A 14,268-nucleotide genomic window follows, 5' to 3' on the forward strand; every position below is an offset into this window, starting at 1 on the left:
AGCCTGCAGGATGGACAGCAGCTGGACAGAGGCTGGGGAGCTGCTCACTTTGGTGAGGAGGGAGGTGAAGACCTCCTGGTGACTGCTCATGTCGATGCCTCCGTACACCCTCTCCATCTCCTCCGCATCCTCGGCCATGGAATCCTCAAAGGCCTCACACTGGATGTTCAGGTCCAGGTCCTCAGTCTCCCTGTTACATAAACACACATGCACATATGCACGCACACGCACACACAACATAGGTATTGATGTTTGGGAAATCTTACAGAAAGTGACTGTGACTGTTGTTCCACCAACATTTGATTAGCATTTAATGCATCCCACACCTACCTCAGCATTGGCAGTATATCCAAAACTGGAAAATACATAATTAAGATGAATCCCAGTACTTTCAATATCTCAATATCTCTATATTATCTCAATGGCCAATGCACACAGTGTTTTTGTAGCACTGTCAAATGTTGCAAATGTTGTAATAGTTTCTTATTGCATCACAATGGGACAATTGGAAAAACTTCAACATTCTAAATTGCCTGACACAGAAGAGCTTGCCTTGAAAACGCCTTGTCTAATGGTTTCTATTTTATTTTTTTAAATAATTTTTTTACTTTCTTTTTATTGAGATGTTACAGATATACAAAAATAATACTTTTCAGTTTTGGTTTGTTTTTACACAAAACACAAACATGTCCCAACCCCCCCCCCCCCCCCCCCCCACAAAATCCCAAGTGGTGCATCCCAGGACGAAGGATATAAATAAACAACAATAAATAATAATAATAATAATAACAGTGGTGATAGGTAATGAAGACAGTACAGGTAAGTAATCAAAGAGATAAAGAGAAATAAAGTGCAATTCATTTGTAAGTGAGGATAGATGAGATGGTCGTGTTGGTCTGTGATACCATGTCTGTTATGATTGTAATATGTCCCTCTCTAGAACGAGATGATGTATCTCTAGGGGTTTATCCTGATAAATAGATTCACAACATATGTCATCACTCAGCATCCAGCGCACTTGCATTGTCAGGGAGGGTTTTTAGTTTGTTGAAATAGGATATTATTGGGTTCCAGGTGAAATAAAAGCGGTCTTTGGACCCCCTAAGTGTATATTTAATGTTTTCAAGTTTCAAGTGAAGCATAAGGTCAGTCAACCATAAGGAGGAATTCGGTGGTTTGGGGGATGTCCAACAAAGCAAAATCCTCCGTCGAGCAAGTAGAGTGGCAAATGCCACAATGTCTTTATGCTTGTTAATAATCTGTTGGTCAGTTGGCGCTATGCCAAAGATAGCTGAGTAGGCGTTAGGTTGCAGGTTCAGATCTAGTGCCTGTGAGAGGGTCCTGAAAACTGCTGACCAATAATCAAATAATAAGGGACATGACCAAAACATGTGTGTTAGCGTTGCCGGAGCGTTATGACATCTGCTACAATTCTCATCCACGTCAGGATAGATTCTGGCTAGCCTAGATTTGGAAAGGTGAATTCGGTGCAAGACCTTAAATTGGATTACGCCTAGTCTAGCACATGATGTGCTCCCGTTAACTCTCGTCAGAGCCTCAGTCCAGGAGTCATCGGGTATTACGTCCCCTAGCTCCTCCTGCCATTTCTCTTTAATTTTGTGGAGGGAAGTGTCTCCGAGGGATGATATGCTAGAGTAAATACTTGATATTAGGCCTTTTAGATTGGGAGGAATTTGGAGGATATCATCTATAGCAGAAGGTTGTGGTGCATTTGGGAAGTTTGGATCCAAACTTTTAATGAAATGTCGGACCTGGAGGTATCGAAAATAACTTGAGCGGGGAAGGTTGAATTTTTGAGAGAGGTGATTAAAGGTCGAGAAGACGCCCTCAGTATAGAGATCTTTAAATTTGGAGAGACCGAGTCTTTTCCATAAGGCGAAAGCATTGTCTATTCTGGCGGGGACAAAAAGGTGGTTATTGCAGATAGGGGCTAGGTTGGAGAAATCTTTTAAACCAAAGTGGCGTCGAAATTGTGACCATATTCGTAATGTATTAACAACAACAGGGTTAGAGGTGTAGTGTGGGGCAGATAGAGGGAGTTTGGAGGTAATCAAGGCGGAGAGGGATGTTGAAAGACATGACTCATTTTCTATTTCGCACCAAGACGGCTGTGGTGAATGGACCCAGTATATGATTTTCTGAATATTGGCAGCCCAGTGATAATAAAGCAAATTTGGTAGGCCCAGTCCGCCCTGGGACCGATGTCGCTGTAGAAGTCTTTTCTGTATTCTAGGGACTTTACCCCCCCCAAATGAAAGATGATATGGACTTATCTATGGACGAGAAGAAGGACTTTGGGAGGAATATAGGGAGACATTGGAAAAGGTAGAGGAATCGGGGTAGAACGTTCATCTTAATGCTTAATACAGTTGATCTTCCCTGCCAGTGATAAATTAATGGACCTCCATTTCTGTAAATCATCTTTTAATTTATTAACAAGGGGCGTGAAGTTTTTTTCATGTAGTTTAGAGAAGGACCGTGTAATATTAATTCCCAAATATTTGAAGCCAGATTTAGACAAATGGAAGGGCAAGTCACATTGTGGGATTGCGAGATCTAGGTTGTTCACTGGAAAACATTCGCTCTTAGTGAGGTTGATCTTGTATCCCGAAAAGCTACCAAATCTATGCAGCATCTGAACTATATGGGAAATGCATTGCACCGGTTCAGATACATACAACAGTAAGTCGTCGGCATATAGCGCCACCTTGTGTTCCTTCCCCCATCTAGAAATTCCATTTATTATTGGAGAAGATTTTAACATGATAGACAGAGGTTCGATGGCGAATGAGAATAGGAGTGGGCTCAGCGGGCACCCCTGGCGTGTCCCTCTCGACAATGAGAAAAATGTGGAGCGTTTCCCGTTCGTAACTACCGATGCCTTAGGAGATGAGTATAGTAGTCTGATCCATGCAATAAAAGTGGGTCCAAAGCCAAAAGCTTTCAGACATTCAAATAAGTACGCCCACTCCACTCTGTCAAAAGCCTTCTCCGCATCCAGGGAGAGAACCACCTCAGGTACCTCCTCGGACGTAGGAGAATGTACGACATTTAGAAGGTTTCGGATGTTAGAGAATGAGTGGCGGCCCAGCATGAAGCCAGTTTGATCAGGGGAGATCACCTCGTCTGTGACGGACTCTAGACGCCGGGCGAGTGCTTTAGCTAATATCTTGACATCGCTGTTGAGCAGCGAGATGGGGCGATGTGAACCACACTCCGTTCTGTCTTTCCCTGGTTTCGGTAAAAGGGTTATGAATGCCTCTGTTAGCGTCTGTGGCAGGGCCTCATTATCCATTGAGTCATTGAACATTTCTAAGATGAGCGGAGTTAATTTGGTTGAGAATTTTTTGTAGAATTCGATGGGGTATCCATCAGGGCCCGGGGCCTTACTACTTTGCATAGCTGTGATTGCATTATAAATGTCGGTGTCTTGGAAGGGTAGTTCAAGTTCTGCTTTATGAACAGGGTTGATAACAGGGGCATTTAAATTTGTGAAGAAATGTTGCATATTGGTATCATCATTGGGTGCCTCAGAAGTGTACAATTTGGAATAAAATGCCCTAAAAGTCTCATTGATTTCGAGGGGGTCAGTTGTAAGCTCCCCATTTTCTCTTTTAATTTGTGGAATCTGTTGGTCAGAGGATTTACATTTTAATTGATGCGCTAACATTCTACCAGCCTTTTCCCCATGCTCATAAACAAAGCCTCGTGATTTCAGCAGCATACGTTCTGTCTTATCGGATGTTAATAACTCGTATTTGGCTTTGAGATTCAGCTTATTTTTGTAAAGCTCCGGGGTGGGAGAGTCAGAGTATTGATGATCTATGTCAATCATTGAGTTGAGAAGTTGCTCCTGTTCTTGCCTCCTAGCTTTGTTCAGCCTAGATGTGTATGCAATAATGTCCCCCCTTATTACTACTTTAAGGGTCTGCCAGAGCAGGGAGGGAGAAACAGTGTCGTCCCTATTGGTTTCCAAGAAATTGTCTATGGCAGTTGAAATCATTTGGCAGAATTCTTTATCTGTTAGTAGTGTGGTATCAAGTCTCCATGGAGCGCGGTCAGAGTAGTTAAGTGGGAAGGACAGATCCAATAGTACTGGGGCATGGTCAGATTCAATTATGGTTGAATATTCTACGTTTTTGACAAAGGGAAGTAGTGTTCGGTCTATAAAGAAGTAATCAATTCTGCTATACGAATGGTGGACGTGTGAAAAAAACGAGAATTTTTTATCGTGAGGAAATTGGAAGCGCCATGGATCGACACATCCAATTTGGTCCATGAACGCTGACAACATTTTAGCTAGGGATGTCCCGATCCCACTTTTTCACTACCGATACCGATACCGATACCTGGGCTTCGGGTATCGGCGATACCGATACCGATCCGATATTTGTATACATTTTTTGACCCCTGAATATTATATATATATTTTTTTTTTTTTTCTTCCTAACACCAGGGGAGCCACCCCTCCTAAATTTCGTTGTTTGGTACCTGTACTGTAGCAATGACAATAAAGACCATTCATTCATTCATTCATTCAAATACCTCCCCAGTATATAGTCCACACCAACAACAGTTAAATTAAAGACTGCCAGCCTTTATTAAAGCAACAAAAATAGTACTCTGCAGTACTCAGTGACCGTATGTCAATATTTTTTTTAAAATAATGTTACTTTTCATTTGCACCTGATGCTGGCCCATTAGGGGTAACTTATAACTAATGCCCTCGATATTTTGATGTTTTACTTTCAGACGAGCCTTGTCTGTGCCATCTTAAAGCCACTATTCTCTGTTCAACGATAGTAACCCCCTTGACGCTTGATCTGCACCTGATGCTGGCCCTAGAGGGCAGATTATGACGTCAGTTTTATTTTTTAACACTTTCTGTGTAACAAGCATACATTTCTCTACTCTTTCTCTTTTCTTGAACTGAATTGGTGCTTTGTGCTTCAGGTCCTGTGGAGACAACTTTCCCTGGTCATGCTTGCTGTGTCCCTAGGCACATCCATGACCATGTAGTGTCTAGTCTCGTGGTTCCAACCATGGAGGTAGAAAATCGGTGGACAGGCTTATTGTAATGCATGGAATCGAATGAGGAATATAAAAACACACGACGTCCTTCGATTTCTGCCTCAACCAGCCTCGGTGTGAACCCGTGCCAACCCCCTGCACGCTGGTCTCAACAAGTCTCTGTTGGCAGGAACTGGCAGGGGAGCTTTTTTGGCGCTTGTCAGTTTCACGTTTTAGTGTATCCTCAATTTAAGCCCAATCCTTTCCACAGCCACAGGCTGCTCTCTCTACTTAACTCCTCAGAGAAGCTAAATCCTGCTCCACCACATTTACCAGTTGTCAAGGACATCGGCTACTTGAATCGTACATTAAATCTTTTGATCTGTGTTTTATTTCGGTAACTACAGTGGGGAGAACAAGTATTTGATACACTGCTGATTTTGCAGGTTTTCCCACTTAGAAAGAATGTAGAGGTCTGTAATTTTTATCATAGGTACACTTCAACTGTGAGAGACGGAATCTAAAACAAAAATCCAGAAAATCACATTGTATGACTTTTAAATAATTAATTTGCATTTTATTGTATGAAATAAGTATTTGATCACCTACCAACCAGTAATAATTCCAGCTCTCACAGACCTGTTAGTTTTTCTTTAAGAAGCCCTCCTATTCTCCACTCATTACCTGTATTAACTGCACCAGTTTGAACTCGTTACCTTTATAAAAGACACACTCCACACACTCAATCAATCAGACCCCAACCTCTCCACAATGGGCAAGACCAAAGAGCTTTTTTTTATTTTTATTATTTATTTTTTGGCTGTGAGAGTCAATTTATTTAAGCCCGCTGATTTAGGTGAATTTACCCTTGAACGTGTCACCTTAACCATCAACGCAACAATTGCCCCCCCTGAGAGATTTGGCAGGAGCCGCCACTGATGCCCTCATCTCTCTCTGAAGATCCCTCCTTGAGCAGGGGATCCAATCCAGGATTGAGGGGGGCGATGGTCTCTGATTAATCCAGTTTGAGTCCTGTTGGAAGGCCTGATGTGGACTCCCCTGTGTGTGGCAGTCTGTCCTGCGATCCTTGCTGAATGGTTGATGCCACCTTGTCCACTTCTATGCCATATTGGGTATCTACGGCTGATGATCGCTCAAGCTTGGCATGTTCAGGCTGGGTGCTATCCCTTTTCTTGTCATTAGAGGGCAGGCTGCCCCTGTCTGCCTGGGCCCTGGTGGTCTTCCTTAGTGCATTGCCCTTCATCATAGCCAACAGGTGGTCCAACATGATGCAGCCCTCCTCCTGGACTGGGGGGGCTTTACGAATTATTTTTCCGTTCTCCCCCCTCGGTCTCTTGGCGTCATCCTCCTCTTGCTGTTTCTTCCTCTTCTCTGCCTTGATGGCCTGCTCTCTCCAGGTCTGGTTTTCCTTGATTGCTTTAAGGAAGAGTCCTCTGAAGGTCTTGATGGTGTTGAACAGCTCCTCTAGTGAGAGGCGGGACGTGTCCTCACACAGATACTCTGCTAGCTCTTCCTTCTTCTTTTTGATGGAGGCAAAGAGCTCCTGCAGCTTCTCACAGGCCTCCAGGTTCCCCTTCATAGCAGTGAGATACTGCTGCTTGATATCCTCCTGAGAAGAAGAGGACACTTTTTTCTCAGAACCCTTCAACCGTTTGACCAGTGAGCTCGACTCTGCCTGAATAGAATCCACATTTATTCTAGCAGCCTTTTCACAGATCTCTAGATCATCCGGAAGGTTCAGCAAGTCAGCATGGGTTTTCTCCGCCTCCTCCAGGATGTGATGGAGCAATGTGATACGGGACTTGTTGGCTTTGGTATCTGTGAGCTTCAGCAAGGTGCTGATCTTGAAGCCATCTGCATTGCCTATGTGACTCCCATAGTTGAGGAAGTTTCCAATGTCAAGTATGAGCTTGCAGAAACTTGGAAGGCGGGTGCTCTCCTTCAAACTCTCACAGGCTGCGTCCAGCAGCTCAGCTTTGGGTTGCAGCATCTTTAACACAGAAGGGGTCTCCTCACAGAGAAGCATGCACTCGATCCTCATGGTGTAGCATGAAACTGATAGGAGCTCGAGGTAGAACCGATCCACACCGGCCAGCTTCTCTATCTCCCCTTGGTATGACTTGAGGTTCTCAATCTCATGTTTCTCCGGCAGTAACGTCTGCATCTGTTTCAGCACCTCGACGTCAAACTTGGAACGGTCCCCATTTTGGATCATAGCTACAAAGTCTTTATGTGAGCATCTGAACTGCTTCAAGAATATGTTCAAATCTAGATTTTTCTTGGCATCAATGAAGGATATCTCTTTGGGCTCTCGTTTGACCGTAGTGTTGGTACTTTTGGCCTTTGAGTCAGTCACTGGCAGACAGAAGAGCTCCTCAATGCTGGAGTAGTCAGGTTCCAGGGAATCAGACTGCACTGACGACCACATGGATTGGCTTTCAGACACCACTCTGGAGGGCAGCTTCTGCCAGTTGAGCTTCTTCATGCGCAGTGTGGGACAGCGGCTGGCCTTGGGGAGAGGAGCGTTCTGGGGCACAATAATACCTCCTCCAATACCTGGGGGAGGGGGTGGTGGGGGAGGGGGGCCCATACCAGGCAGGGGAGGGGGAGGTGGGGGGCCCATACCAGGCAGGGGAGGGGGAGGTGGGGGGCCCATACCAGGCAGGGGAGGGGGAGGAGGTGGACCTCCCTGCCCCATCCCTGGTAGAGGTGGTGGAGGAGGAGGTGGCATCCCAGGTAAAGGAGGAGGTGGTGGGGGTGCACCATAAGTGGTGCCTGGCAGGGGTGGGGGTGGGGGAGGAGGAGGGTTTGGGGTAGCAGCAGGAAGTGGAGGGGGAGGAGGGGGAGGAGGGGGAGTTACGGAAGCCATGTCTGATTGGTTGGTTGTGCTGCCGAGCAAGTCTGTCTGGATTGCCCTGTTGGTGGTCTTGGTCTTGGGACTGGCTGAGATCTGTTGTCTCTTGGAAGAGAGCAGGCGCTCCATCAAACGTTCAGCGGAGTCCATTTGTGAGTCGTGGGCCAGCAGAGTGGCACGGACAGCCAGGGCCTCCAGGGTCAGCCACACGTCTCCCCGTCCTGGAGCCACCAGCAGCAGAGCCTGCAGGATGGACAGCAGCTGGACAGAGGCTGGGGAGCTGCTCACTTTGGTGAGGAGGGAGGTGAAGACCTCCTGGTGACTGCTCATGTCGATGCCTCCGTACACCCTCTCCATCTCCTCCGCATCCTCGGCCATGGAATCCTCAAAGGCCTCACACTGGATGTTCAGGTCCAGGTCCTCAGTCTCCCTGTTACATAAACACACATGCACATATGCACGCACACGCACACACAACATAGGTATTGATGTTTGGGAAATCTTACAGAAAGTGACTGTGACTGTTGTTCCACCAACATTTGATTAGCATTTAATGCATCCCACACCTACCTCAGCATTGGCAGTATATCCAAAACTGGAAAATACATAATTAAGATGAATCCCAGTACTTTCAATATCTCAATATCTCTATATTATCTCAATGGCCAATGCACACAGTGTTTTTGTAGCACTGTCAAATGTTGCAAATGTTGTAATAGTTTCTTATTGCATCACAATGGGACAATTGGAAAAACTTCAACATTCTAAATTGCCTGACACAGAAGAGCTTGCCTTGAAAACGCCTTGTCTAATGGTTTCTATTTTATTTTTTTAAATATTTTTTTTACTTTCTTTTTATTGAGATGTTACAGATATACAAAAATAATACTTTTCAGTTTTGGTTTGTTTTTACACAAAACACAAACATGTCCCAACCCCCCCCCCCCCCCCCCCCCCACAAAATCCCAAGTGGTGCATCCCAGGACGAAGGATATAAATAAACAACAATAAATAATAATAATAATAATAATAACAGTGGTGATAGGTAATGAAGACAGTACAGGTAAGTAATCAAAGAGATAAAGAGAAATAAAGTGCAATTCATTTGTAAGTGAGGATAGATGAGATGGTCGTGTTGGTCTGTGATACCATGTCTGTTATGATTGTAATATGTCCCTCTCTAGAACGAGATGATGTATCTCTAGGGGTTTATCCTGATAAATAGATTCACAACATATGTCATCACTCAGCATCCAGCGCACTTGCATTGTCAGGGAGGGTTTTTAGTTTGTTGAAATAGGATATTATTGGGTTCCAGGTGAAATAAAAGCGGTCTTTGGACCCCCTAAGTGTATATTTAATCTTTTCAAGTTTCAAGTGAAGCATAAGGTCAGTCAACCATAAGGAGGAATTCGGTGGTTTGGGGGATGTCCAACAAAGCAAAATCCTCCGTCGAGCAAGTAGAGTGGCAAATGCCACAATGTCTTTATGCTTGTTAATAATCTGTTGGTCAGTTGGCGCTATGCCAAAGATAGCTGAGTAGGCGTTAGGTTGCAGGTTCAGATCTAGTGCCTGTGAGAGGGTCCTGAAAACTGCTGACCAATAATCAAATAATAAGGGACATGACCAAAACATGTGTGTTAGCGTTGCCGGAGCGTTATGACATCTGCTACAATTCTCATCCACGTCAGGATAGATTCTGGCTAGCCTAGATTTGGAAAGGTGAATTCGGTGCAAGACCTTAAATTGGATTACGCCTAGTCTAGCACATGATGTGCTCCCGTTAACTCTCGTCAGAGCCTCAGTCCAGGAGTCATCGGGTATTACGTCCCCTAGCTCCTCCTGCCATTTCTCTTTAATTTTGTGGAGGGAAGTGTCTCCGAGGGATGATATGCTAGAGTAAATACTTGATATTAGGCCTTTTAGATTGGGAGGAATTTGGAGGATATCATCTATAGCAGAAGGTTGTGGTGCATTTGGGAAGTTTGGATCCAAACTTTTAATGAAATGTCGGACCTGGAGGTATCGAAAATAACTTGAGCGGGGAAGGTTGAATTTTTGAGAGAGGTGATTAAAGGTCGAGAAGACGCCCTCAGTATAGAGATCTTTAAATTTGGAGAGACCGAGTCTTTTCCATAAGGCGAAAGCATTGTCTATTCTGGCGGGGACAAAAAGGTGGTTATTGCAGATAGGGGCTAGGTTGGAGAAATCTTTTAAACCAAAGTGGCGTCGAAATTGTGACCATATTCGTAATGTATTAACAACAACAGGGTTAGAGGTGTAGTGTGGGGCAGATAGAGGGAGTTTGGAGGTAATCAAGGCGGAGAGGGATGTTGAAAGACATGACTCATTTTCTATTTCGCACCAAGACGGCTGTGGTGAATGGACCCAGTATATGATTTTCTGAATATTGGCAGCCCAGTGATAATAAAGCAAATTTGGTAGGCCCAGTCCGCCCTGGGACCGATGTCGCTGTAGAAGTCTTTTCTGTATTCTAGGGACTTTACCCCCCCCAAATGAAAGATGATATGGACTTATCTATGGACGAGAAGAAGGACTTTGGGAGGAATATAGGGAGACATTGGAAAAGGTAGAGGAATCGGGGTAGAACGTTCATCTTAATGCTTAATACAGTTGATCTTCCCTGCCAGTGATAAATTAATGGACCTCCATTTCTGTAAATCATCTTTTAATTTATTAACAAGGGGCGTGAAGTTTTTTTCATGTAGTTTAGAGAAGGACCGTGTAATATTAATTCCCAAATATTTGAAGCCAGATTTAGACAAATGGAAGGTCAAGTCACATTGTGGGATTGCGAGATCTAGGTTGTTCACTGGAAAACATTCGCTCTTAGTGAGGTTGATCTTGTATCCCGAAAAGCTACCAAATCTATGCAGCATCTGAACTATATGGGAAATGCATTGCACCGGTTCAGATACATACAACAGTAAGTCGTCGGCATATAGCGCCACCTTGTGTTCCTTCCCCCATCTAGAAATTCCATTTATTATTGGAGAAGATTTTAACATGATAGACAGAGGTTCGATGGCGAATGAGAATAGGAGTGGGCTCAGCGGGCACCCCTGGCGTGTCCCTCTCGACAATGAGAAAAATGTGGAGCGTTTCCCGTTCGTAACTACCGATGCCTTAGGACAGGGGTCGGCAATAGGCGGCCCGTGGGCCATTGCTGGCCCGTCACCAATAATATTTGGCCCAGCAGATTATTTTGAGAATCCACTTTTTATTTTTTATATTTTTTATTTTTTTATAATAATATCGGACCGACAGTCCCACATATAGCGCCTATAATGTCCGAATAGAGAATCGAACTCCACCTGAATAATGCTTATTGTACTTTTATCCATGTTGAGAGTGAATGACACAGGGACAGACAATCAGGCAGCAAGGTGCACCGAAGCGCACTGACGCTGAACCCCTCAGAGTGAATCATAAGCAGGTGGACAACGCGTCACGGTGCTGAAATAGCCGACATACCGTGTGTGGTTTGAACAAAATAACACGAGCTCAGTAAGCCATTCAAACGTAATGTTTACGTATATGTGACTGCAACACACATATGAACAGTAACAACGCAAATTCTGTTTAATTTTCTGAAAAACATTGAAAACAAAATCGGCGCAAACAAAAAGCATCTCCCATCGGTCAGTATTTGCTTGATATCTGGTGATATTGACGTCACTTTAATCCACAGGCAGTTCTCAAGGTTTTTATGCATCCATCGATTCCTCTCGTGCGTCTTTATCGCATTCATTGACGAAAAGGACGACTCGCGTATAGAAAGGGAACATTGTGAGCACGGAAAATGTCTCTCACAACGGCTTTGCATTGATGAAACCAGGTAGGATGAACGTATAGTTCGCTGTCCATTCCTCTTTAAATGCCCTGTTTCCACCGTCAACTTTCCTCTTTAGACCTTTGGAGAGTGACATTATGTTTCTCTTGCTAGCAGGTTAAATGTTTGGCTAACTTCACCCGGCACGCAAACAACCAATCCAATAATAATAATGTGACCTTGTCTGGGAGGAGGGGGGAATAATTATCAGAATGAAACTGTTACATAATTATTAGAATAAGTTAGGCTACGCTACATCGTCAGTCCACACATTTATTATTCAAAAATATGGAAAAGTGTGAAACTACGTTTCAACGTTGTTGAGAATCACAACACAAACTCGCTAATCAAGCCAAAATACTGCAACATAATGGATTGGACAGCTACCTAGTTAACTAGAACACTACTTTACATTGTTAGCAGGTTCACAAAACAAGCTGTGTTAGTTGACTAGCGATGTGTACAGTCGAAAGAAAAGTCAAAGCATTAGAACGTGTCACATTTTAAAACAATCAATTACTTAAATTAGCCTTTGATTATGTTCGGGCCCGCCATCTAGTGGCTCAAAAAAAAATTGGCCCGAGGCCAAACCTAATTGCCGACCCCTGCCTTAGGAGATGAGTATAGTAGTCTGATCCATGCAATAAAAGTGGGTCCAAAGCCAAAAGCTTTCAGACATTCAAATAAGTACGCCCACTCCACTCTGTCAAAAGCCTTCTCCGCATCCAGGGAGAGAACCACCTCAGGTACCTCCTCGGACGTAGGAGAATGTACGACATTTAGAAGGTTTCGGATGTTAGAGAATGAGTGGCGGCCCAGCATGAAGCCAGTTTGATCAGGGGAGATCACCTCGTCTGTGACGGACTCTAGACGCCGGGCGAGTGCTTTAGCTAATATCTTGACATCGCTGTTGAGCAGCGAGATGGGGCGATGTGAACCACACTCCGTTCTGTCTTTCCCTGGTTTCGGTAAAAGGGTTATGAATGCCTCTGTTAGCGTCTGTGGCAGGGCCTCATTATCCATTGAGTCATTGAACATTTCTAAGATGAGCGGAGTTAATTTGGTTGAGAATTTTTTGTAGAATTCGATGGGGTATCCATCAGGGCCCGGGGCCTTACTACTTTGCATAGCTGTGATTGCATTATAAATGTCGGTGTCTTGGAAGGGTAGTTCAAGTTCTGCTTTATGAACAGGGTTGATAACAGGGGCATTTAAATTTGTGAAGAAATGTTGCATATTGGTATCATCATTGGGTGCCTCAGAAGTGTACAATTTGGAATAAAATGCCCTAAAAGTCTCATTGATTTCGAGGGGGTCAGTTGTAAGCTCCCCATTTTCTCTTTTAATTTGTGGAATCTGTTGGTCAGAGGATTTACATTTTAATTGATGCGCTAACATTCTACCAGCCTTTTCCCCATGCTCATAAACAAAGCCTCGTGATTTCAGCAGCATACGTTCTGTCTTATCGGATGTTAATAACTCGTATTTGGCTTTGAGATTCAGCTTATTTTTGTAAAGCTCCGGGGTGGGAGAGTCAGAGTATTGATGATCTATGTCAATCATTGAGTTGAGAAGTTGCTCCTGTTCTTGCCTCCTAGCTTTGTTCAGCCTAGATGTGTATGCAATAATGTCCCCCCTTATTACTACTTTAAGGGTCTGCCAGAGCAGGGAGGGAGAAACAGTGTCGTCCCTATTGGTTTCCAAGAAATTGTCTATGGCAGTTGAAATCATTTGGCAGAATTCTTTATCTGTTAGTAGTGTGGTATCAAGTCTCCATGGAGCGCGGTCAGAGTAGTTAAGTGGGAAGGACAGATCCAATAGTACTGGGGCATGGTCAGATTCAATTATGGTTGAATATTCTACGTTTTTGACAAAGGGAAGTAGTGTTCTGTCTATAAAGAAGTAATCAATTCTGCTATACGAATGGTGGACGTGTGAAAAAAACGAGAATTTTTTATCGTGAGGAAATTGGAAGCGCCATGGATCGACACATCCAATTTGGTCCATGAACGCTGACAACATTTTAGCTAGGGATGTCCCGATCCCACTTTTTCACTACCGATACCGATACCGATACCTGGGCTTCGGGTATCGGCGATACCGATACCGATCCGATATTTGTATACATTTTTTGACCCCTGAATATTATATATATATATATATTTTTTTTCTTCCTAACACCAGGGGAGCCACCCCTCCTAAATTTCGTTGTTTGGTACCTGTACTGTAGCAATGACAATAAAGACCATTCATTCATTCAAATACCTCCCCAGTATATAGTCCACACCAACAACAGTTAAATTAAAGACTGCCAGCCTTTATTAAAGCAACAAAAATAGTACTCTGCAGTACTCAGTGACCGTATGTCAATATTTTTTTTAAAATAATGTTACTTTTCATTTGCACCTGATGCTGGCCCATTAGGGGTAACTTATAACTAATGCCCTCGATATTTTGATGTTTTACTTTCAGACGAGCCTTGTCTGTGCCATCTTAAAGCCACTATTCT

At 43.9% G+C, this 14,268-nt stretch overlaps 1 protein-coding gene across 1 annotated transcript; it reads right to left on the reverse strand.

Moving 5' to 3' along the window:
- Window positions 1-4,814: 4,814 nt before the first annotated feature.
- LOC308167871 (inverted formin-2-like) lies at window positions 4,815-14,251 on the reverse strand (the record flags this gene model as incomplete). The annotated part of the gene is made up of 3 exons (XM_080542349.1): window positions 4,815-4,862; window positions 6,257-8,336; window positions 14,238-14,251. The coding sequence occupies 3 exons, from the start codon at window positions 14,249-14,251 to the stop codon at window positions 4,815-4,817; spliced, it is 2,142 nt and encodes a 713-aa protein (XP_080398475.1).
- Between the last annotated feature and the right edge of the window lie 17 nt (window positions 14,252-14,268).

This window comes from Nansenia antarctica (genome assembly GCF_963989245.1).
Source record: "Nansenia antarctica genome assembly, chromosome: 11".
Classification (NCBI taxonomy): domain Eukaryota; kingdom Metazoa; phylum Chordata; class Actinopteri; order Argentiniformes; family Microstomatidae; genus Nansenia; species Nansenia antarctica.